General features: G+C 31.9%; 1 protein-coding gene across 2 annotated transcripts in view; it reads left to right on the forward strand.

Moving 5' to 3' along the window:
- The window catches only part of LOC127735567 (uncharacterized), an 81044-nt gene extending 63261 nt beyond the window's left edge, over positions 1-17783 (forward strand). For both annotated transcript variants that reach the window (XM_052245804.1, XM_052245805.1), the window contains 2 exons: positions 12343-12430; positions 14846-17783. In XM_052245804.1, coding sequence (XP_052101764.1) covers positions 12343-12430; positions 14846-15096 — 339 coding nt within the window. In that variant the 3' untranslated portion in view covers positions 15097-17783. The remainder of the gene's footprint in view (positions 1-12342; positions 12431-14845) is intronic.
- Positions 17784-24420: the final 6637 nt, after the last annotated feature.

The following is a 24420-nucleotide window of genomic DNA, read 5'->3' on the forward strand; positions in this document are numbered from 1 at the left end:
GGGATATACATACCTTGTCTGAGGGAGGGACAATAATAAAGATTGAAGTCTTCACAATGGTGATAAGATAAGATAAATTTTATGGTACGTTCCAATGGTAGTCTTCCCTGCGTAAATGTCATGTGTAAAACGGGAAATTCCATTTTCAGGGCTATACTGTCCTTCATATTCAGGTCATTTTGACACAGTAAAATATAATGAAAATGTCAACTATATATAATGTTTCTGTATTAAGGAAGTTTTTCAGGAAATTGAGCTGTTTTCACAAAAAAAAATAAGTAACATACATTGATTCGACTCTGAATATAAACAACCCCTAAAATATAATGGTATATGGAATCGTCAATTATAACGATTTTTATAAAGATGAAAGACGTAGAATTCACTAAATTTACACTGATTCCATTGATTTTTCCAGATTAATGGACTGGATTGAGATTAACTATATGTACATAAAGGTCTATTCAACAGTTGTAGCGTTTATCAGTTGTAGTTGTTGGTTGGAAATTATATGATGGGATATGCTATACATCTACTTCAGTTCTGACTAGACTATATATAAACTTAATGTGTACAAACCTGACGTCAAATTATGTACATTAGAAGAAGAAACAAATAATATCCCATTAAATCCAAAAACAATTTACCGGTATATCACATTACAATAATCCAAAATCAAGTATTAACGACCACTATATCACGATGTTAATGGTCAATGGAAGAAGTTCCCACGCAAATGTCATGTGTTAAATGGGATAGACCAAAAAGAATTTTAGGTCTATGTTGTCTTTCACATTCAGATCAATTTACACAGATAAATAAAAAAATATGTGAACTATGTTTATATTGGTTTTGAATTAAGTTACTTTATCAGAAAATGATTTATTACTCGCAGACAATGCTAAATAATATACAATATCACGACACTGAATCTTAAAAACCCCTAAAACATAATGATATATGGAATTGTCCGAAACAGGTTTTCCTTATATTGATAAAGGTGAAATACGTTGAATCAGAATTGTGCACTAAGAAATAAGATCAGAGATAAAGCCCTATGTAAAGTGAAAAACAAAAACAAAAAACTGTATTGAATCATTGTTACAAACGATTACGTGTATCCTGTCAACCCCTAAAAAAAATAATACTGTCTTCTTGACTACTTCCGTGCGCCACTGACTGAATTTTTAATATATTATTATAGAGTATGTTAATTACAGTCATTGCTGTAGAAATTATCTAAAGTACAAAATCTGATCTATACTAAAAAGCACTTCCTATGGTACTTGATCATGATATTTTGATGATAGTATGTATGGCGGGGAATATAAAAACTGTTCAGAACCACTTCTTAATTTTTATATCTGGAATTTTGTTTAAAGTAATTGTCTGTGAAATAATTAGATTTTATTTGCAATGAGTCCAATTCTAACAACAACTTTTTTTAACCATTATAATGGGTAAAAAGAAATGATTTGTTGGAAAAGTCGGTAAAAAGTATTAGGTATTCAATAACACTGTTTCATGTGCTTACATCAGTAATAGAAGAAAATTTTGGACAGGAATAAATGGAAGTGACTCTACCAAACTTTTCAGACCCCAGTTATTTCACTTCATAATTTTTGTTTGATCCCAGTGATCCGTTCAGTTCCTTTGGGAAATAGCTTTGTCTTCTAGAGATATGTGTTTGCAGTAAATGTTTATAGGGAAAACTCAATTAAACTTCTGAGCAGAATTCTTTTAAAAGATTTTTTTATTACAAAATGTATTATATTTCAATTTTAATTGTAAAGTAATAAGATATTGGTTAAATACATTAACAACTTGTTTAGACTTTACATGATTTAGAGCATGTCAAGGGTTTGTTTTTTTTATGCCCACCGCTACGGCGGTGGGGGCATTAAGTTTTACCCTTGTTCGTCTGTACATCCCAAAATTGGTTCCCATTCTCTAACGAGTTTGCCTCAACCAAATTTTATGAAACTTATACACAATGCTTATTACCACAAAACACAGATCAAGGTTGAATTTTAGTGGCTTCACTTTCACCATTCTAGAGTTATGCCCCTTAATCAATGGAAAAATTTGCAAAATTTTTATTTTCTTCTTAATATTAAGTAATTTTTAAAATTGGAGTTATCTTCCTTTGTCCATGATTATAGTTGAATCAACTACAGTCAATGCTTTATACAATGCAATTTTTAATTTTGACTTCCACTGATGAAACACAGATCAAGTTGAATTTGGGAAGTGTCACTTTAACCATTATTGAGTAATGCCCCTTTATAAATCCAAAGATTGCAAAATTTTTAGTTTCCATTCTGTAACTTAAGTTTGCCCCAACCAAACATTATGAAACTTATACACAATATTCATTACCACAAAACTTAATTCAAGTACAAACTTTTTTTTTCCGTTTTCTTACTTTAGTTTGCCTCAATGCTTATTACTACATAATAGAGATTAAGTACGAAATTTGGTGGCGACACTTTTACCATTCTTGAGTTATGTCCCTTTATAAGCATAAAAATTGCTGAATTTTTCGTTCCCGTTCTTTAACTTTAGTTTGTCTCAACCAAATGTTATAAAACTTATACACAACCGTTATAAAGTTATGCGTGTTTACAAATAGAAAAATTGCCGAATTTTTATATATATATAATAGTTTCTGTTCTCTACTTAAGTTAGCCTCAACCAAATGTTATGAGACAAACACACAATGCTTATTACCACAAAACTCAGATGAAGTTCAAATTTGGGTAGCGTCACTTTTACCGTTCTTCAGTTATGTCCCTTTATAACTATACGATATGCAAGCGGGGGCATCATCTGTGTCCACATGTGGACACTATCCACATTTATTTCTTTATGCATTGTGTAAAAGGTTTTAACCTGATCGCTTGATGTTAAATGTGTTGTTCGATTGCTGTCTTGTTTCATTTTTTTCGAATATTTTGTAAATGTATTATGTACCTGCAAAAAAAAAAGGCAGTCACATAGACATTTATAAAAAGTCTTTATAGGTTGCATTTCTGTAAATATAGACAATGCAATTTCCCATAGGAACTCCTTTTACGGCTAAAACTGTACCACTTTTACTATGAAGTTTCGAAAAAAATTATATCCTAGAATGGAAAGCTCATATGCACTACTATTTTTTTCAAAGGTCAAACTATAGGGCTGTGCGGCATATTTTCAACATTTACATGCCCCGAACTTCTAAGAGTTTAAACTTATACTAAAATTCTGTACTACACCTACCTTCACTTTTGGTCTACCTCAGAATTCAAGGCGGCCGCTAATTATGTTTATTTATACTGGTATATTCCCAATTTATGTCTCTATGAGAAGATACATAGAGATCATATCTGGAAACCAGTACGTAAGCATAACAAACTATCTATGAATATTAAATATCTCCCAAAAAGAGGAGTGGTTTGTGAAACAGCTGTATTGACAAAGTGCAACCTATACTAACATTTATTCAAATAGAAAACTCTTAAAAAACACTTTTTCTCACAACTATAGTTATTTATCAGAATCATAGCCTAAAAGAAATCACTGCATTTGTTCTATCTTTTCTTTTACAGTACATTTTATACCCCCGCCCCTGTTTTAATTTTTTAAAGAATTTGAAAACAAGACTTAAATTAATGTCAGCTTACCCTATGTGCATGTTTTCTGACATGAAATGCCTAGAACATGTATGAAACTATTCTGATAACAAATTGAAATCATTTTAGAATACTATAAATGTAAAGTTTAGTAGTTAATCATTACAACATTCAAGATTATATAAAGTATCCAACCTGTCTCCAGTCCACATCTTACTGTATGTCTACTTTTCTTTAAAAATTTACAATTTCTGCCTCAAATGGTCAGTGAAAAATTCTTGTCACAATAATATTATCTCTGACTATATATCTAACATAATTTGGCTAATATGTGACTAGAAGTGTTTAAACAGAGCCATATTTGCTAAAATTGTATGTATGACTATGAAGTTACCAGTCTGATATATGAATTCACTAAAAGTTTTATAGAACTGACTGCTGGAATCTGTTTTTATGCCCCCGCCGTAACTTTAGTTTGCCTCAACCAAATGTTATGAAACTTATACACAATGCTTATTACCACAAAACACAGATCAAGTTTGAATTTTGGTGGCATCACTTTTACCGTTCTAGAGTTATGCCCCTTTACAAATGGAAAAATTGCTGAATTTATCGTTTCCGTTCTCTAACTTTAGTTTGCCTCAACCAAATGTTATGAAACTTATACACAATGCTTATTACTACATAATAGAGATTAAGTATGAAATTTGGTGGCGACACTTTTACCATTCTTGAGTTATGTCTCTTTATAAACATAAAAATTGCTGAATTTTTCGTTCATGTTCTCTAACTTTAGTTTGTCTCAACCAAATGTTATAAAACTTATACACAACCGATCTAGAGTTATGCGTGTTTACAAATAGAAAATTGCTGAAATTTTAGTTTCTGTTCTCTACTTAAGTTAACCTCAACCAAATGTTATGAGACTTACACACAATGCTTATTGCTACAAAACTCAACTCAAGTTCAAATTTGGGTAGCGTCACTTTAACTGTTCTTCAGTTATGTCCCTTTATAACTATATGATATGCAAGCGGGGGCATCATCTGTGTCCACATGTGGACACTATCCACATTTATTTGCATTTAAATTTAAAGCACAGTTATTGTTTTCTATACAGAAGACCTTTATAATAATAAAATCATAGCTTTTACAGGCTAAATTATCTGTTTTATGACCCAGGGTTAGAGATTTTTCTCTGTTTTTTGCCCCTGGGGCCTCAAATTTGCAAGATAATTCTGTTGTTTCTCTAAATATGGAATATTTAGTATAGAAAACACAATTATTAGCTTTATTGAGGTATTTTTGTATCTCTAGCTTGTATTTTTTATGTCGCGGTCACAAGAAACCACATTCAGGTGTTACGGCTTAAATTTAGGTTTTCGACAAGACGAAAACACCCCAACAACAATATTCATCAAGGATCTATGAGTTTCAGTGACTGCAAAGAGTAAATATAAGCGCTGCTTAACAATTTAAACTACAAATGAGCATATATTATGAATTTACTTTGCATACAGGGGTTTAGGTAAACTATGCATATAGTAAACTGTGAATTTATGCTGAGTCATCATAGTAAAGGCCAAGGATTTCTCAATTTTCATAAAATATTGATTAAACTTTATATTTGAGTTAATTTCATTAAAACTCTGAAGATAAACCAGATTTGGTGAAATTCTACATGTTAAAATTGAGAATGGAAATGGGGAATATGTCAAAGAGACAACAACCTGACCAAAGAGCAGACAACAGCTGAAGGCCACCAATGGGTCTTCATTGCAGTGAGAAAATCCCGCACCCGGAGGTGGTCCTCACTAAATAAAATTGTGTGCTAGTTCAGTGAAAATGGACGTCACACTAAACTCCAAAACATATAAATGAACTAAAATTAAAAAACATACTAGACTAACAAAGGGCAGAGGCTCCTGACTTGGGACAGGCGCAAAAATGCGGCGGGGTTAAACATGTTTTGTGAGATCTCAACCCTCCCCCTATACCTCTAGCCAATGTAGAATAAAGAAACACATAGCAATACACACAGTAAAACTCAGTTTAAAAGAAGTTCGAGTCCGATGTCAGAATAGGTAACAAAAGAAACTAAGCAAAATGACAATGATACATAAATGAACAAAGGACTACTAGCAGTTACTGACATACCAGCTCCAGACCTCAATTAAACTGATTGAAAGATTATGTCTTCATCATATGAAAATCAAGTACAATCCCTCCCGTTAGGGGTTTAGTATCATACCATCATAAAATATATGAGGAGAACATAACCCGTATCATGCCAACAGCTGGTTTTAGAATAAATGTGTTTATTTCCGATGCAAAGACCCTATGAGTGAATCAATATTAATACCAAAATATGCAATCCTTAATGACTTGACAACAGTATCATAACTATATCCTTTCTGAATAAGTCTGTTTAAAGGTTTGGTTAGCTTTTGAGGTGAATGGCAACATTTTTGTGCTTTGTAAAGAATATTACCATAAAATATTGGATGTGAAATACCTGAATGTATAAGATGTCTTCATGTTGATTTATATTTACGAATGATGTCCTTGTACCGATGATAAAATTTAGTAAATGTTTTGACTAGTTTGTGATATCAAAAACCCTGGTGTAATAATTTTTCAGTAATACAGAGATTTCTTTCGTTGAAATCAAATACGTTGTTACATACACAAGCGAATCGAACAAGTTGAGATGTATAAACACCATAAGATGGTGACAAGGGAACGTCTGACACCATCTAAAAATGGATAATTAACAATAGGAAATGACATCAATCAGCCGGAATACATATTAAAATTGCACAAACATGTAGCAATGAGGTCTAAGAAAAGTTTTCTTGAGACTACCCTCAGTGTACCACTTTATCCAGTTAGGAACTACATCAATGTGTAATTGAAATGTGTTATAAAAACTGAATTAACATAGTTATGTCCATGATAATCAGCCCCCCTCTTAACTGAATTTGAAAAAAAAACATAATTGACAGGTAAAATACATTTTTCTGGAAGCCAAAACTCAATAAAAAAAAAAAAACCAATAAAACAGCAGCCACACACTTAACTATGGTAATTACCATTTTTGCTTTATCCTACATATCGGTCTATTGATGTTGTCCCTACGGCTAAAATAAAAAAGTCTTACACTGAATCTATATATGTTGCCTTGAGACCAGATTATTGTTGAAAAAAATAATTAAAACAAAACTTGCGTTTTAGATTAAGAAGGATTCTGAGAAATGCTCAGAATGCACGATTTTGCATCTTTTTTTCCAGACCTTCTAGGGGCCTTGGTTGATGGATATTTCTCTTTTCTTTCAATGCTCTTCCAAATCGTTAAAATATTACGATCCCGGAAATAAATCGTTGATCTATAAAATGTGTTGCGAGCTACCATTGCCTTGCCGGCATAAAAATTACCCCCCAAAAACAACGGAACACTGCAAAGTATATGTTTTTTTTTACAATAGTTTGCCACGTTTTTTAAAAAATTTATTGGTTCTAAATTTCTTGACTGAGAAGAATAATTAATTTCAGAAAGGGAAGTGAAAAAAAATTATAAAACAATGAAATATACATAATTGAGTTTGAATAAAGTTGAAATGACAGCAAATATTTCACAGAGATAATATATTTATTCAAATAGTACATACATCGAACCCTTAAATCGTCATTTCTCTGTAGACCCTATACATTGCTTTAAGTTGGTGCGACTTTATCCACCAGAAACACATGTCCACAAACAAAACTTCGGGTACATGAGGAACCCTTCTTGCTTTTTTCTTCATTATGACCTAGAGCTAGTTTCGACATTGGCATCTAATTTTTAAAATACTTCATTGATGATCTAATCACTACTGCATACATGCAAAACCTTAGTTCCCATGAACATTAAGAGTTATTGGTATTTCAAATTTCATCAAAGTCTCTTCCGTGGATTTAAGCAGGAACATATATATTGATATACTGTTCCAAGATTTAAGCCAGGTGTCTGAAAGGCCCATTATGTATTCAAGTGAATTTAAGTTCTGTGGTACATTCTAATGTACAATGGGTAAATGTCTGGTTAACAATTAATCTTATCTTTGTGCAGCATAAGCATCCCTATTAAGTAAGACAGTCCGTGCATGACCCATGACATAAGATTTTTATGCATTTCATTGGCTATTTTCTATCAAAAGCCAGACCAGCTAGTAACCTATACCAATATACATGTCTGAAGACGAATTTACACATTTTTGTTTGATTTTAATTTGTGAAAATTTAGATAAACTGAACTCTAGAACTTATGTTTTCGGGACGTCGGGTTGGGCCTTCATTTTGCTGAGAATTCTAACCCGAATAATCCAGTCGTTATATTTCACTCACTTCGATCACTACATGAAAACAATGACCGTAAGGGGGCCCTGTTATTAATCAAGTTACGGGAATTCAGGATTTACGTTTATTAGGACTCGGGAATCAATGATTAATTTTTCTGGGTTTCTGGAAAGAATGCTTTTTTGGGGGAGATTTCGGTATTCAGACTTTGATTTTCAGGAAATTCGGGATGACACCCCTCCTACCCCCTCTCGCTCTCTTTAGCAGACAATGTTGACAAAAAAAGAAAAAAAATCATTCTGTATGAGAATTTGAATTTGTTAAATATTTGCAATTCTTATAAAATCACAAAACTTGCAGATTTTTATACGACCGCTAAAAAATTGTGTATATTGGTATGACGTTGGCATTGTCGTCGTCCAGTGTCATCGTCGTCTGAAGACACATTGGTTTTCGCACTCTAACTTTAGTTTAAGTGAATGGATCTCTATGAAATTTTACCATATCACAAAAGGAAGGTTGGGATTCATTTTGGGGGTTATGGTACCAACAGTTAAGTAATTAGGGGCCAAAAAAAGCATTTTTATACGACCGCAAAAATTAAAAATTTTTTGGTCATTTTTTGGTCGTATATTGGTATGACGTTGGCGTCGTCGTCGTCGTCGTCGTCGTCCGAAGACACATTGGTTTTCGCACTCTAACTTTAGTTTAAGTGAATGGATCTCCATGAAATTTCACCATAAGGTTCAATACCACAAAAGGAAGGTTGGGATTGATTTTGGGGGTTATGGTAATAACAGTAAAGGAATAAGGGGCCAAAAAGGGGCCAAAAATAAGCATTTTTGTAACTTTCAGACAATAACTTGTGTGTAAGTGTATGGATCTCTCTGACATTGTACCACAAGGTTCCATATCACAAAGGGAAGGCTGTAATTGATTTTGGGGGTAATTGCCTCAAAATTTTAGGAATTAGGGGCCAAAAAAGGGGCAAAAAACAAGCATTTTTCTAGTTTCATGACAATAACTTGTGTGTAAGTGTTTGGATATTTCTGAAATTGTACTACAAGGTTCCATATCACAAAAGGAAAGCTGGAATTGAGTTTGGGGGTAATTGCCCGAAACGTTTAGGAATTGGGGGCCAAAAAGGGGCCAAAAATAAGCATTTTTCTAGTTTCCAGACAATAACTTGTGTTCAAGTGTATGGATCTCTCTGAAATTGTACTGCAAGGTACCATACCACAAAGGGAAGGCTGGGATTGAGTTTGGGGGTGATGAATCATAAGGGGGTTCAAAAAATTTGGGGGGGGGGGGGGGGGGGTTTCTTTTTTTCCTTTTTTTTTTCTTTTAAAATTTTCCATTTTAAGTTGGTTATTTCTGATTTATATTTAAAAGCAAATAATAATGATATGGTAGGAGATACACACCAAACACGATGTGTAAATTATTATATAATAAGTATTGTGCAATAGCAAGAAATTTTCAATTGCACAGTATTGCACAATAGCAAGAAATCTTCTATTGCACAGTATTGCGCAATAGCAAGAAATCTTCAATTTTACAGTATTGCGCAATAGCAAGAAATATCCAATAGCACAATATTGCGCAATAGCAAGAAATTGTCAATTGTACAGTATTGCGCAATAGCAAGAAATATTCAATTGCACAGTATTGTGCAAAAGAAGATACTTCGTATAAATTGCTTATTTCTTGATCAATTTCAATGGGGTTTTATTCTTGAATTCTTGGGGTTCTTTAATATGCTGAATCTAACTGTGTATTAAGTTTTTGGATTTTGGGCCCCGTTTTTAAATTGGTCCACATTGAGGTCCAAAGGGTCCAAAATTAAACTTTGTTTGATTTCATCAAAAATTGAATTATTGGGGTTCTTTGATATGCCGAATCTAACCGTGTATTTAGATTTTTAATTTTGGGTCCCGTTTTTTAAATTTGTCTACATTAAGGTCCAAAGGGTCCAAAATTAAACTTAGTTTGATTTTAACAAAAATTGAATTCTTAGGGTTCTTTGATATGCTGAATCTAAACATGTGTTTAGATTTTTGATTATGGGCCCAGTTTTCAAGTTGGTCCAAGTTGGGGTCCAAAATTAAACTTTGTTTGATTTCAACAAAAATTGAATATATGGGGTTCTTTGATATGCTGAATCTAAACATGTATTTAGATTTTAGATTTTTGGCCCAGTTTTCAAGTTGGTCCAAATTGGGGTCCAAAATTAAACTTTGTTTGATTTCAACAAAAATTGAATATATGGGGTTCTTTGATATGCTGAATCTTACCATGTATTTAGATTTTTTATTTGTGGGCCCGCTATCAAATTGGTTCATATTGAGGTCAAAAGGGTCCAAAATTAAACTTTGTTTGATTTCATCAAAAATTGAATTATTGGGGTTCTTTGATATGCCAAATCTAACCGTGTATTTAGATTTTTAATTTTGGGTCCTGTTTTTTAAATTGGTCTACATTAAGGTCCAAAGGGTCCAAAATTAAACTTAGTTTGATTTTAACAAAAATTGAATTTTTGGGGTTCTTTGATATGCTGAATCTAAACATGTGTTTAGATTTTTGATTATGGGACCAGTTTTCAAGTTGGTCCAAGTTGGGGTCCAAAATTAAACTTTGTTTGATTTCAACAAAAATTGAATATATGGGGTTCTTTGATATGCTGAATCTAAACATGTATTTAGATTTTAGATTTTTGGCCCAGTTTTCAAGATGGTCCAAATTGGGGTCCAAAATTAAACTTTGTTTGATTTCAACAAAAATTGAATATATGGGGTTCTTTGATATGCTAAATCTTACCATGTATTTAGATTTTTTATTTGTGGGCCCGCTATCAAATTGGTTCATATTGAGGTCAAAAGGGTCCAAAATTAAACTTTGTTTGATTTCATCAAAAAATGAATTATTGGGGTTCTTTGATATGCCAAATCTAACTGTGTTTTTAGATTTTTAATTTAGGGTCCCGTTTTTTAAATTTGTCTACATTAAGGTCCAAAGGGTCCAAAATTAAACTTAGTTTGATTTTAACAAAAATTGAATTCTTCGGGTACTTTGATATGCTGAATCTAAACATGTGTTTAGATTTTTGATTATGGGACCAGTTTTCAAGTTTGTCCAAGTTGGGGTCCAAAATTAAACTTTGTTTGATTTCAACAAAAATTAAATATATGGGGTTCTTTGATATGCTGAATCTAACCATGTATTTTGATTTTGGACATTGGACCATAATAGGTAAATTAAAAAAATTGAAGTTCTTAGACCACATTCTTTCTGTGTCAGAAACCTATGCTGTGTCAAATATTTAATCACAATCCAAATTCAGAGCTGTATCAAGCTTGAATGTTGTGTCCATACTTGCCCCAACTGTTCAGGGTTCGACCTCTGCGGTCGTATCAAGCTGCGCCCAGCGAAGCATTTTATTGTAACTTCCAGACATAACTTGTGTGTTAGTGTATGGATCTCTCTGACATTGTACCACAAGGTTCCATATCACAAAGGGAATACTGGGATTGATTTTGGGCGCAATTGCCTCCAAATTATAGGAATTAGGGGTCAAAGAGGGGCAAAAAACAAGCATTTTTCTAGTTTCATGACAATAACTTGTGTGTAAGTGTATTGATATTTATGAAATTGTACTACAAGGTTCCATATCACAAAGGGAAAGCAGGAATTGAGTTTGGGGGTAATTGCCCAAAACATTTAGGAATAAGGGGCCAAAAAGGGGCCAAAAATAAGCATTTTTCTAGTTTCCAGACAATAACTTGTGTTCAAGTGTATGGATCTCTCTGAAATTGTACTGCAAGGTACCATACCACAAAGGGAAGGCTGGGATTGAGTTTGGGGGTGATGAATCATAAGGGGGTTCAAAAAATTGGAGGGGGGGGATTTTTTTTTCCTTTTTTTTCTTTAAAATTTTCCATTTTAAATTGGTTATTTCTGATTTATATATAAAAGCAAATAATAATGATATGGTTTGAATAGGTAAATTAAAAATTTTAAGTTCTTAGACCACATTCATTCTGTGTCAGAAACCTATGCTGTGTCAAATATTTAATCACATTCCAAATTCAGTGCTGTATCAAGCTTGAATGTTGTGTCCATACTTGCCCCAACTGTTCAGGGTTCGACCTCTGCGGTTGTATCAAGCTGAACCCAGCGGAGCATTTTATTCCATATTATCTCAATTTCATGTCAGGTAATTGATTCAGATTCAAGCTCTCAGGAACCTCTTGTCTTTGAATTTATTACTCATTGGTTAAGAGGGGTGAAGAGGGATAATATTCATGAGTCAAGACAAACTATTGTCATCCAATTATTTTATGCCAATACATTATTCGCCTTTTATTATAAATTTTCTATCTTCTTTTAATATTAGGTTGAAGCTGAAAAAGAATTTTTGTTACAGAGTCATTCTCTGGTACAGAAAGAAACAGAAAAACTAACAAAGAAACTGAAAAATGAAGGTATTAGCAAAGATATTATAGTATATATTCCCTATGGTAGGTTACTGAATTCATTATGTCTATCATTCAGGACAAACTCAAACATTTTGTAATATATTGCTCAGCTTCTGTATTTAGTGCAGATTGTATATCTGCACTTATTATCTGGTTTAGAGGTTGTTAAAGCCAATTGTGTCTTGTAAGCAATATAACCAATTTTCAGTTTATGAATTAAGGAATTAAAATAGAACTAAGGTTGTTAATTGCACAAAGTAAGTTTTGATGGTTATAAGATGCTCAAAAACATCATGAATTTGACTTTCCAAAGTTTGGGTCTTTGGCATACCTTTTTAAGTTGTTCCAAAAATATGTGTCATACACATTTACATTGATATCATACATTTATACCAGATAGCTGTGCAGACACATCTTGTTTACTGTCATTTTGAATAAATTGGCAAATTATGACGTCTTATCCAATTTGATTTTTATAAATTTTAAATTTTACGTTTCCAAGTTACAGGGTTTTATTCATTAAAAAAGGGGGATTTTCCAGTTTTCCGACAATAACTCAAAAATGCTTTCAGCAGTTCTCATGAAACTTTGATGAATTATTGATATCTATTGATGTAAGCTCCCTTTAGAATTTTATAAATTTTAGATTTTACATTTCTGAGTTATGGGGTTTTATTCATTAAAAAAGGGGGGATTTTCCAGTTTTCAGACAATAACTCAAAATTGCTTTCAGCAATTCTTATGAAACTTTGGTGAATTTATTATATCTATCCATGTAAGCTCCCTTTAGAATTTTATAAATTTTATTTGTTTATAGTCTAACAACAGATTTACTAAGTATTGCGCAACAGCATAGTGTATTGCACAACAGCAAGAAATCTTTAATTGAATATAAATTCAATTCATATAACCAATTTCAAGTTCTTTGACTACATTTATTCAGAAACCTATAATATGTCAAATATTTAATTTCAATCCAAATTTAGACCTGTATCAAGCTTGAATATTGTATCCATTTTTGCCCCAACTGTTCAGGATTGGACCTCTGCGGGCGTATCCAGCTGTGCTCAGCGAAGCAGTTTATTTAAGATATCTTTAAGTTTTAGTTTGAGTCTGAGAGGGGTATGGTGTACAAATAAATATTCTTGTTATTTACTTCTTTTATATTTTTTAAAATTATATTATTTTAAATTCTTTTTAAAAGGAATATAGTAGCTTACCCTTTAACTATTGTTTATGACCTTAAAGTCAGCACCGGCTTTGTCTCTGACCTTTTATTAAAAAATGTAAAATTTCAAAATGCCAAGATATCCTGAAATGATTTACATACCTGATAGGTATGGAGGATAGAGTGAATCTCACCAATTTGACTTTAGACAGGTTTCTTGTAAGGGAGGTCAACTTTTCCTTCAAAAGACAAATTTCCCAATAGTTTACCATTATGAATAAATGTTTGAACACTTCAGCTAAGGGTCTAGTGTTTTTTTTTGTTTTACCCTATTAATATGTTAAGATTATCTTAGCTCACAAATTTATGCTTTCTGAAAAAAATATCCGAAGCATATGATAATCTGTTAATCACTTTGTCCATGCATCCTTTCCCAAGTCTTTGTCTTAAAAAGATTGGTTTCCTGACAATAACTTAAGTATTCCTAGCTTGATTGGAATAAAACTTATACAGATGGAAGGTATTAGGAAGGGAAAAAATTCTTGAGAAAATTGAGGTCAAAGGTCAAATTCACTGTTACTAGAAATAGGAAAACAAATTGAAAAAATGGTTTCCTATTGCTAACTTGAGGTTTCCATGCTTGATTCAGATGAAATTTATACAGATAAAAGCTATAAGAAAGGGGGGAAGAAGCCTTTTTGGGTTCAACAGGTCAAGGTTACAGGTAATACAGATTTGTTTTAATGATGTTGTTTCCAGATGGTAACCCACTATCAATTGTGACACATTTAGAAAAATTAGCAATAAAAACTCATGGTAATTTGTCCCTCAAAGCATACTAGTATGAATACTTGAATGTGATGCTATCTAAAATGATTTTCCAAAAAGATTGTGTTATGAATGTGATGCTGTGATTCTTAGAAACAAGATAGTATTTTAAAATTCCCTGTTTACCAGGATACTTTGTGAATCTTGTATCGAGAACTCAAAGGCACCAATTAAAATCCATAAGAACAAACACTACAATGGCTAAAAAATGGTAATCAACAAAAACACTATACAGAAAACTAAAGTAACGCTAACCAACCAAAACCAAGAGTGAATAATAAGAATGGATATGTTATTACCTCCTTTGGATCATCCTAATGTATATTGATTTGTAAATAAGGAAATACATGTATATGTAAACCAAAATGTTTAATTGCAATGTATATCCAAATTAATTAAGTTCATTTATGATGATTTTTTTTCAGCAAACGAAATATTGGAGGAAGCACAGGCTAATTCTTCAAAGGCATTAACACTTGCAGAAGCTGACCGTGAAGCTAGTTTAACCTCAGCCTATGTCCATGGCTTGAAGTATTTGTATTTAACACTAGGAGTAAATAGTGAAGAACATCAACTTTCTTTGATGATGATAAGGGCACTAGAAGATTCTAATGTGAAGGGCAACTTGTATAGGGGATATGGTTATAATACCTCAACTATTGTTAGTTCGCCTTAGTTATGTTATAAACAACAACCTTATTAGGGATATATGTTTACTGTGGATTCGTTATTATTTGTAGGGTACTAATTTTTGTGAGTTTTATGATCAAAGCTTAATCACAAATTAAATTTCATGAAATACAAATCTATTGGTTTGAGTGCACAGTTTTTTAAGAATCGCAAAATAAAATATCTAACGAAATATAATTTTTCTTGAAAACGTGAAAATTGGTACCCATAAATATAAATCATTTCACAGTTAATTCATTATCTATAGTTCTATTCTACAAAATGTGATATTGTTTTTCTTGAAAACCATTATTCCAAAATATTTATAAATTGTTCAAATGAAACTGATTTATTTTTTGGTTTCAGATTGGAATGTTTCATAGGTTTTGATATGTGATATAAACTTGGATGTATTTTTATGTGAGCTCAAGATACAATTGTAGGTAAACATAATGCAGAAAAAAATAAATTGCTGTCATTCAAAAACATAATTTTACACTGATTTATTTCTTCTATTTTATACCTTTATATTATTTATTAAATACAAGTGTTTACAGTTGTCCAATTTATTTATTCATGATTAATACACATATTTGTTTATATTACAAAATATTATTTTATACCCATAACATTTTCAAAGCCTGTGTATGTATTCAAATTTGCAATATTCAATTTTATGTGTAAAAAACAAGCTTCAGCTTCAAACTTTCTGATAAGAGCTCTTATAACACAGTAATATTGTCTGCAGCCAGTTTTATGTGAAAACTAATTTGTATTATGGTTATATTTGTGAAATTGCAAGGGTGGGAATGTGTTATTAGACAATAACAATTCTTTCTCTTATTATTTAAAATGTCACCATTTGTCTGATTATGTTGAATATCCATACCTGAAATATTGTTGTCAGATTAAAAAAAAAATCATTGCATATTACATAGGATATATACCATTCATATGCTGTTTTGACTAATCAGTTTTCCCAAAACAAAACAAAAATATGGCAGAATTTTAGGAGGTCCCATATCATTTTGCTTTTATGAAGTATGGAAAATAAAAGGCTACATATTACAATACATGTGTGTATTAATATAAAAATTTGAACTGTAACATTGTTATAGAACCATAGAATTCTAACAAACATACAAAAACGGTAACCTAAAGTTGTTAATTTCTGGGTCATTTGGTCTCTGGTGGAGAGTTGTCTCATTGGCAATTATACCACATCTTCTTATTTTTATAAGTATCTCATATTGAATTTATCTTTATTGTTTTAAATCAAGGGAGAAATGCAACACTTATGCACTGAAAAAGAAATCATATATCTTACCAACACTAAGTGATCAAACTAGAATCAAGATTAATTTATATTATATGGTAGAAGGGAGACAATTCTTTATAATTTCAAACCCCTTTTTTTATTCAAGATGTAGAAAAAAAGTCATGTTAATGAGGAGTTTTAACTTCCTACCCATCATGAAAATTAAAAAAAAAAAACTTGATTTTGGTCAGTTCATATGTAACAATCATACACTTAAGAAAAGTGATTCACGTGAATGAATTCTACAAATACTAGTAGTTAATTTTGATACTTGACTAACTGTTGGGTACATATCATGAAATGGACAATGGTACATTCTAATGGTACTGCCGGTTCAGGCAAGAAAGTTGACTTGAAAGTCCAATCTTAATCATTGAGTTATCTACTTTACAGAGTTTTTGTAGTGTATTTGAACACATGTTTAAGTGGACATTCTGGGTTAGCTTTTGATATAACTTTGAACAAAATATTTTCCTTGTTCTTATTTTGTGAGAAAAACATCATCCATTCTCCTTCATAACATTTCATATTATAATAAACTCATAGTTTAAAAACTTTTTAGCTGCAGTATTCCAAAAGGAATATAATTTGTAGCAACATTTCTAAATCGTTTAGTGCTAAACCCCAAAAATCTTACTTTTGATTGCTGTGAATATATTTCTCAGGTGGATTGTGTTCTCAGTCAGTAACTCTTTCATCTTACAGAATATTAAAGGAAATACTTCATGAGGACAACAGTCATTTCTTTACATGTTCAGAATCTATACACAGTTGAGCATAGGACTTTTCATTATCCCTTGAAATATTGAAAATTCACCTTTTTTATTATATTTGTTCAACATTAAAAATTCAAATGTGAACAAATAAAGAACTTTTTGACTTCTATAACAAGCCTTGTTTAAGGTTTTTAGAGATACCCAATATAATTCACCATTTTTTTATTAATAGACTTAGAATTTTTCAATTACATTTTTTTTTTTGGACATTTGGTTTTCCATATTTTCATTAGTTTTGGGATATTGTCAACCTAACTTTATTTTAAGAATATAAAATGTTCATGATATTATTACTTATTTTTACTTTCAAATTAAAAGAATTTACAATATTGACTACCTGCTAACAAGGTTCAGATAAGGAACAAAATAAATGGATTGACTCAAAAGATCTGTGACTGCCATTGATTTCTTGTCTCACTTTTTACTTTTCATTGTCCTGAGTGTTCTTGATTTTTTTCTACTGGATGTTAAGAAGCCACCAGTCTATCATGTTACTTGTATATTTATGTTATTTATAGTATTGTACCCCACTCTTACGATAGTTTTATATTGCAATAAATGTACTGTTTTTTACTTTATAATAAATCCATTTTCCTAAAACTTGTCTCATTTTTTTTTTTAATTATTTGCTTGATTTGTGCTACCATACTTATTTGTTGATTCTGAATACTGTCATTGAATATGTTTGCCTTGACAATGTCTAAAAGTTTAGCCTTTGGATTAAATTTGCAAGTTAAGGATAAATTTGAACTTCACACTAATATTAACGCTTTCTACAAACCATTCGCACGTCGGATATTTTCACGTTATGTGATTGCAAAAATAAGCATAAAAAAACATGCTAATTTTTCCATATTTACAGTATTGAAACCAGTAAACAAAATGAAACAAAATTGGCAACATATTTCTTTAGCTAAACACATCAAAACTGAAAACTGGCTATAAAAGGTTAAACTCCAAATCGTAAAAACAAACTAGTGGCTCTAAAGAGCCTGTCACTCACCTAGGTATATGAGCATCTTCAACAATGGACTCTATCCAACATTGTGGACTAGAATAGAATTCATGACAAAAATCTTTTTTTTTTTGTTGATCTTGTATTGCTGATAATTTTTTTAGTTTACAGTTTCTCTCTATTTTCTTTAGTTTTTGCCCAAAACACAAAAAAACCCAGTAAAAATGACATCAAATAAGGCAATCTCTCCTATAAAGAGTAAACCAACAATTTCGACAAAATTTTACTTATTTGTAGATCTTGTCTTGCTGATCATTTATGTTATTTAAAGTGCATGTTTATCTATCTTTTATAGTTTTCAAGATGGTAGGCATAAAATATTGGTAAAAATCGTCATTAAAGAGCAAGTACTCCTACAAGGAGTTGACTGATGACTTCCGCTATTTGACTTATTTGTAGATCAAGTCTTGCTGATCATTTTTGCTTAATTATTTTTCTATATATCATAGTTTTTTAGACTTTAAGGCAAAAATGCACAAAAATGGTAAAAATCATTATCAAGAGCAATAACTCCAATAAAGAGTTGTCACGATTTCAAAGATATAAGAAGATGTGGTATGAGTGCCAATGAGACAACTCTCCATCCAAGTCAAAATTTATAAAAGTAAACCTTTATAAGTCAAAGTACGGTCTTCAACACGGAGCATTGGCTCACACCGAACAGTAAGCTATTAATGACTTAACTTATTTGTAGATCTTGTCTTGTTGCTAACTTTTGTTTACTTAAGTTTCTATCTATCTAAAATAGTTTTTCAGATATTAGGCAAAAACGCAAAAAATTGATAAAAATTGTAGTTAAAGGGCAATAACTCCAACAAGGAGTCGTCTGATGATTTCGACCATGAGCACTTATTTGTAGATCCTTGTCTTGTTGATCATTTTTCATATAAAAAAGTTTCTCCCCATCTATTATAATTTGTCAGATAATAGACAAACATGAAAAAATCAGTAAAATTCGTCATTGAAGGGCAATAACTCATATAAGAAGTCGTCTGACAGTTTTGAAGTAAATAGATAATTTGTAGATCTCATCATTCTGAACATAGCCCCTGTCAGATTTTCTCTTTTCATAGCAGTTTTCAAGATAATAGACAAAACTTGCATTTTACCCCTATGTTCTATTTTTAGCCATGTCAGCCATGTTGGTTGGCAGGCGGGGTTATCGGACACATTTTTTAAAAATTGATACCCTAATGATTATTGTGGCCAAGTTTGGTTAAATTTGGCCCAGTAGTTTAAGAGGATAATTGTAAAAGTTATCGACAACAGACCTTTTAAGCCAGATGAGATAAAAATGATGAAAGTCAAATGATAGAAAATGGTTGCCCAAAGTTTTTATCTCAAAGATCTTGTAACCACTTTTCCACATTGATATTGATATTTCATTTTGTTACTTCTTTTACTGTGTACAAAAGAGAAGTTTTCCAATTTCCAGGAAAATCAATACCTTGGAAATAAATGAATCTACAGTTAAATACACTCCCTGCCCATAGGAGGTGCCTTTACAGCTCAAAACTATACTAATTTTACTATGGAGTTAAGGGAAGAGTCAAATATTCCTATAAAAGAAGAGGCTTTTTTTATCATTTACATACTGTAATACATGTATTTCACTGATCAAGATAAAAATGTTAGAGTTGAGCACATACAAACTACTTAATCAAGCCACATGTTTAATATAAATTTTCCATGGCAGGAAGGTTATAAATGGATGTCTTTTGTCTTTAACTTATGGATCAAGTGTAAACCAACATGAAGTACTATAAACCTGAATGTGCAGTATAATTCTGACTTTTCAGAAACAGCAAATCAATAAATCAATCAGATGCTTCATTCTTTAAATGTACATAGATTATGATTGGAAAGACTGAAAGCTTTTGCCTTTTGGCAAGATTTTTCATAAATTGATAATCCATTTTTAACCGGATTTTCGAAGGAAATATCGGTTATTAAAATGGTGATATACAGCGGGCGGCTGGGCGGCTGCCCAAACAGTGTCCGCACAATAACATGAAAACACTTTAACAAATTTTTTTCAAATTTAAATATGTTGTTTCCTGGGACTTAATGAAGATCTCTATTAATTTTCAAGATTTTAGTATATCTCCTTTGTGAGTTATCGCCATTTTTAATATCCAAAAGTAGAATTTTTAAATATTTTACTGTTGTTATTATGTTATGATTTGTCTTATCTCAGAATAAAATTTGGAGTGACAGATTTATTTGAAAATTATCTATTTCCTAAGTGGTAATGATTATAAGCTATATCATTAGACATTTTGAAGATTATTATATTATTAATTATGTTAGAGTACTATGTTAAACAACCATAGTTCTGTTCAATTAGATATTATAAATATTTCAGCATATGATAATGATTTATTTTCATTATTAATTAGATCTTGGAAATATTTTAGCATATGATAATCATTGGAGTGACAGATTTATTTTATTTTGACTAAAGTGGGTGGTGGGGCATATCTTTTAGTGATTGTCAACGACCAAAATTGTCATAGGGGATAACAAATATAGCTTATTGACATTTTTGAAGAAATTTGACTAATAATAAATAACTGATTTTCAAACTGATTCAATGTCAATGCTAATCTTAAGCTCAACTTTCAGTAATAGCAGTCATGTTGGTTTTCAAAAGTAACATGAGAAATAAGGATAAAAATTTTAAACTATACACAGACTAAATAGAATGAGAATGTTTGAATTTTGATTATTTTTTTAATTTACAACATCGGTCAATAATGGAGACAAAATAATAAGAGATTCAGATAATTACATTTGATCAAAATTACCTGGTACACATGAGGTAAACATCAAGGAAACAGCAAAAAATAAACACAATGAAAGAACCTTAGTGAGCGCGCTCACATACCCCACGTCCCCACATTGTCATTGGAGAAATAAAATAAGTGTAAGAAAAAAAAATTGTATCAGAAAAAATAAAATGCTTCGCTGAGCGCAGCCTGATACGACCGTAGAGGTCGAACCCTGAACAGTTGGTACAAATTTGGACACAATATTCAAGCTTGATACTGTCTGAATTTGGATAGTGACATAATATAGATTTCTGACTCAAAATAAATGTGGTCAAAGATCTTACAAATCTATTGCGAAATACTGTGCAATTGAAGATTTCTTCTTGAAACTTTTAAAAAATTCAAAATTTGAAAAATTTTGAAAAAAAATATGAATCCTCTAAAAAGATTGGAAAAAAAAATACCCCCCCCCCCCCCCAACTTTTTGAAACCCCCCTTGGAGCAATAACCCCAAAACTCGATCCCAGCCTTTCCTTTGTAGTATGGAACCTTGTGGTACAATTTCAGAGAGATCCATACACTTAAACAAGTTATTGTCTGGAAACTAGAATAAACTGCTTCGCTGAGCGCAGCTTGATACGCCCGCAGAGGTCCAACCCTGAACAGTTGGGGCAAAAATGGACACAATATTCAAGCTTGATACAGGTCTGAATTTGGATTGTAATTAAATATTTGACATATTATAGGTTTCTGAATAAATCTAGTCAAAGAACTTGAAACTGGTTATATGAATTGAATTTATATTCAATTAAAGATTTCTTGCTGTTGTGTAATACACTGTGCTGTTGCGCAATACTTAGTAAATCTGTTTTCAGACTATAAACAAATAAAGTTCAATTAATTATCAATGTCATACTAGAAATTTATGAAAATCAAAAGGGAGCTTACATCAATAGATATAAACAATTTACCAAAGTTTCATGAGAATTGCTGACAGCATTTTTGAGTTATTGTCTGAAAACTGGAAAATCCCCCCTTTTTTAATGAATAAAACCCCATAACTCAGAAATGTAAAATGTAAAATTTATAAAATTCTAAACGGAGCTTACATCAATAGATATAAACAATTCACCATAGTTTCATAAGAACTGCTGAAAGCATTTTTGAGTTTTTGTCCAAAAACTGGAAAATCCCCCCTTTTTCTGAATAAAACCCTGTAACTCGGAAACGTAAAATCTAAAATTTATAAAAATCGAAAGGGAGCTCATGTCAATAGATATAAACAATTCACCACAATTTCTTGAATGTTAGTGAAAGCATTCTTGAGTTATTGTCCGAAAACTGGAAAATCCCCCTTTTTTTAATGAATAAAACCCCATAACTCAGAAACATAAAATCTAAAATTTATAAAAAACGAAAGGGAGCTCACGTCAATAGATATAAACAATTCACCAAAGTTTTATGCAAATTGGTTAAAGCGTTTTTGAGTTAATGTCCGACATGTTGACGGAGGACGGACGGACGGACGGACGGACGGACAGACGGACAGACGGACGGACAGACAGACGGACAGACGGACAACGGTATACCATAATACGTCCCGTAAACGGGCGTATAAAAATGCTTGTTTTTGGCCCTTTTCTTGGCCCCTACATATTTGGGCAATTAACCCCAAACTCAATCCTAGCCTTCCCTTTGTGATATGGAACCTTGTGGTACAAAGCAGAGAGATCCATACACTTACACACAAGTTATTGTCTGGAAACAAGAAAAATGCTTCTTTTTGGCCCTTATTCCTAAACTGTTGGCCCCATAACCCCCAACATAAATCCCAACCTTCTACTTGTGGTATTAAACATTGTCGTAAAATTTTAGAGCAATCGAAATACTAATACACAAGTTATTATCCTGAAACTAGAAAAATGCTTCTTTTGGGCCCCTTTTGGGCCCCTAATTCCTAAACGGTTGGGACCATCATCCCCAAAATCAATCCCAACCTTCCTTTTGTGGTATTGAACCTTCTTAAAAATTTCATAGAGATCCATTCACTTAAACTAAAGTTATTGTCCGGAAACCAATGTGTCTTCGGACGACGACGCAGACGACGACGACATCATACCATTATACGATCCCAAAAAATTTTTTGCGGTCGTATAAAAATTGAATCATAATTTCCTGTCAATATGCACATCTACATAGTATGTCATTATCTACACAGTAATTCCTGGAAAAAAAATTGAATCGTAATTTCCTGTCGATATGCACATCTACGTAGTATGTCCTTATTATCTGAAAAGGTTTCATGAAATTCTGTTGTGTGGTTTGAGAGGAGTTGCGATGACAAAAGGTTGCAGTAGTATATTGGGCAAATAAGTTCAAAGGGGCGCAACTCCTGGAAAAAAAATTTAATTGTAATTTCCTGTCGATATGCACATCTACGTAGTATGTCCTTATTATCTGAAAAGGTTTCATGAAATTCTGTTGTGTGGTTTGAGAGGAGTTGCGATGACAAAAGGTTGCAGTAGTATATTGGGCAAATAAGTTCAAAGGGGCGAAACTCCTGGGAAAAAAAATGAATCGTAATTTCCTGTCAATATGCACATCTACGTAGTATGTCCTTATTATCTGAAAAGGTTTCATGAAATTCTGTTGTGTGGTTTGAGAGGAGTTGCAATGACAAAAGGTTGCAGTAGTATATTGGGCAAATAAGTTCAAAGGGGCGTAACTCCTGGGAAAAAAATTGAATCGTAATTTCCTGTCGATATGCACATCTACGTAGTATGTCCTTATTATCTGTAAAGGTTTCATGAAATTCTGTTGTGTGGTTTCAGAGGAGTTGCGATGACAAACTGTTGCAGTAGTACATTAAAGTAAATAAGTGCAAAGGAGCGTAACTCCTAGAAAAATAATTGAATGGTAATTTCCTGTCGATATGCACAACTACATAGTATGTCCTTATTATCTAAAAAGGTTTCGTGAAATTCTGTTGTGTGGTTTGAGAGGAGTTGCGATGACAAGAAACAGGACTGACAGACAGACGGGTCAAAAACATTATACCCTCCGCAACTCGTTGCATGGGGTATAAATATGGAATAAGTATCCTGATGTCATCACATTTACAGACAATCTTTGATAAATGATAGGTAATACACACACAAAATAGCAAGATTTACACCATCCATATTCTTTACACACTACAAATAAATGGGATTTGGAAAAGATATTCAGAAATGGACAATCAACAGAAAAATAATGTAACAACAAATGCTGAAATATCTGATAGATCTAGAATGAAAACTGTAGCTAGTGTTGATTACACAAAATTGGTACCCTCTTTTGTGAATTTTTCTGAAAAATTACTAAGTTCCCAAGTATGGAAAAATGGAGAAAAAATCCTCAAGCATTCGATAATAGCATGTTCACAACTTCAACATGTGTGCAGTCTTTCTGT

The sequence above is a fragment of the Mytilus californianus genome, unplaced genomic scaffold, assembly GCF_021869535.1.
Source record: "Mytilus californianus isolate M0D057914Y unplaced genomic scaffold, xbMytCali1.0.p SCAF_3, whole genome shotgun sequence".
Lineage (NCBI taxonomy): Eukaryota > Metazoa > Mollusca > Bivalvia > Mytilida > Mytilidae > Mytilus > Mytilus californianus.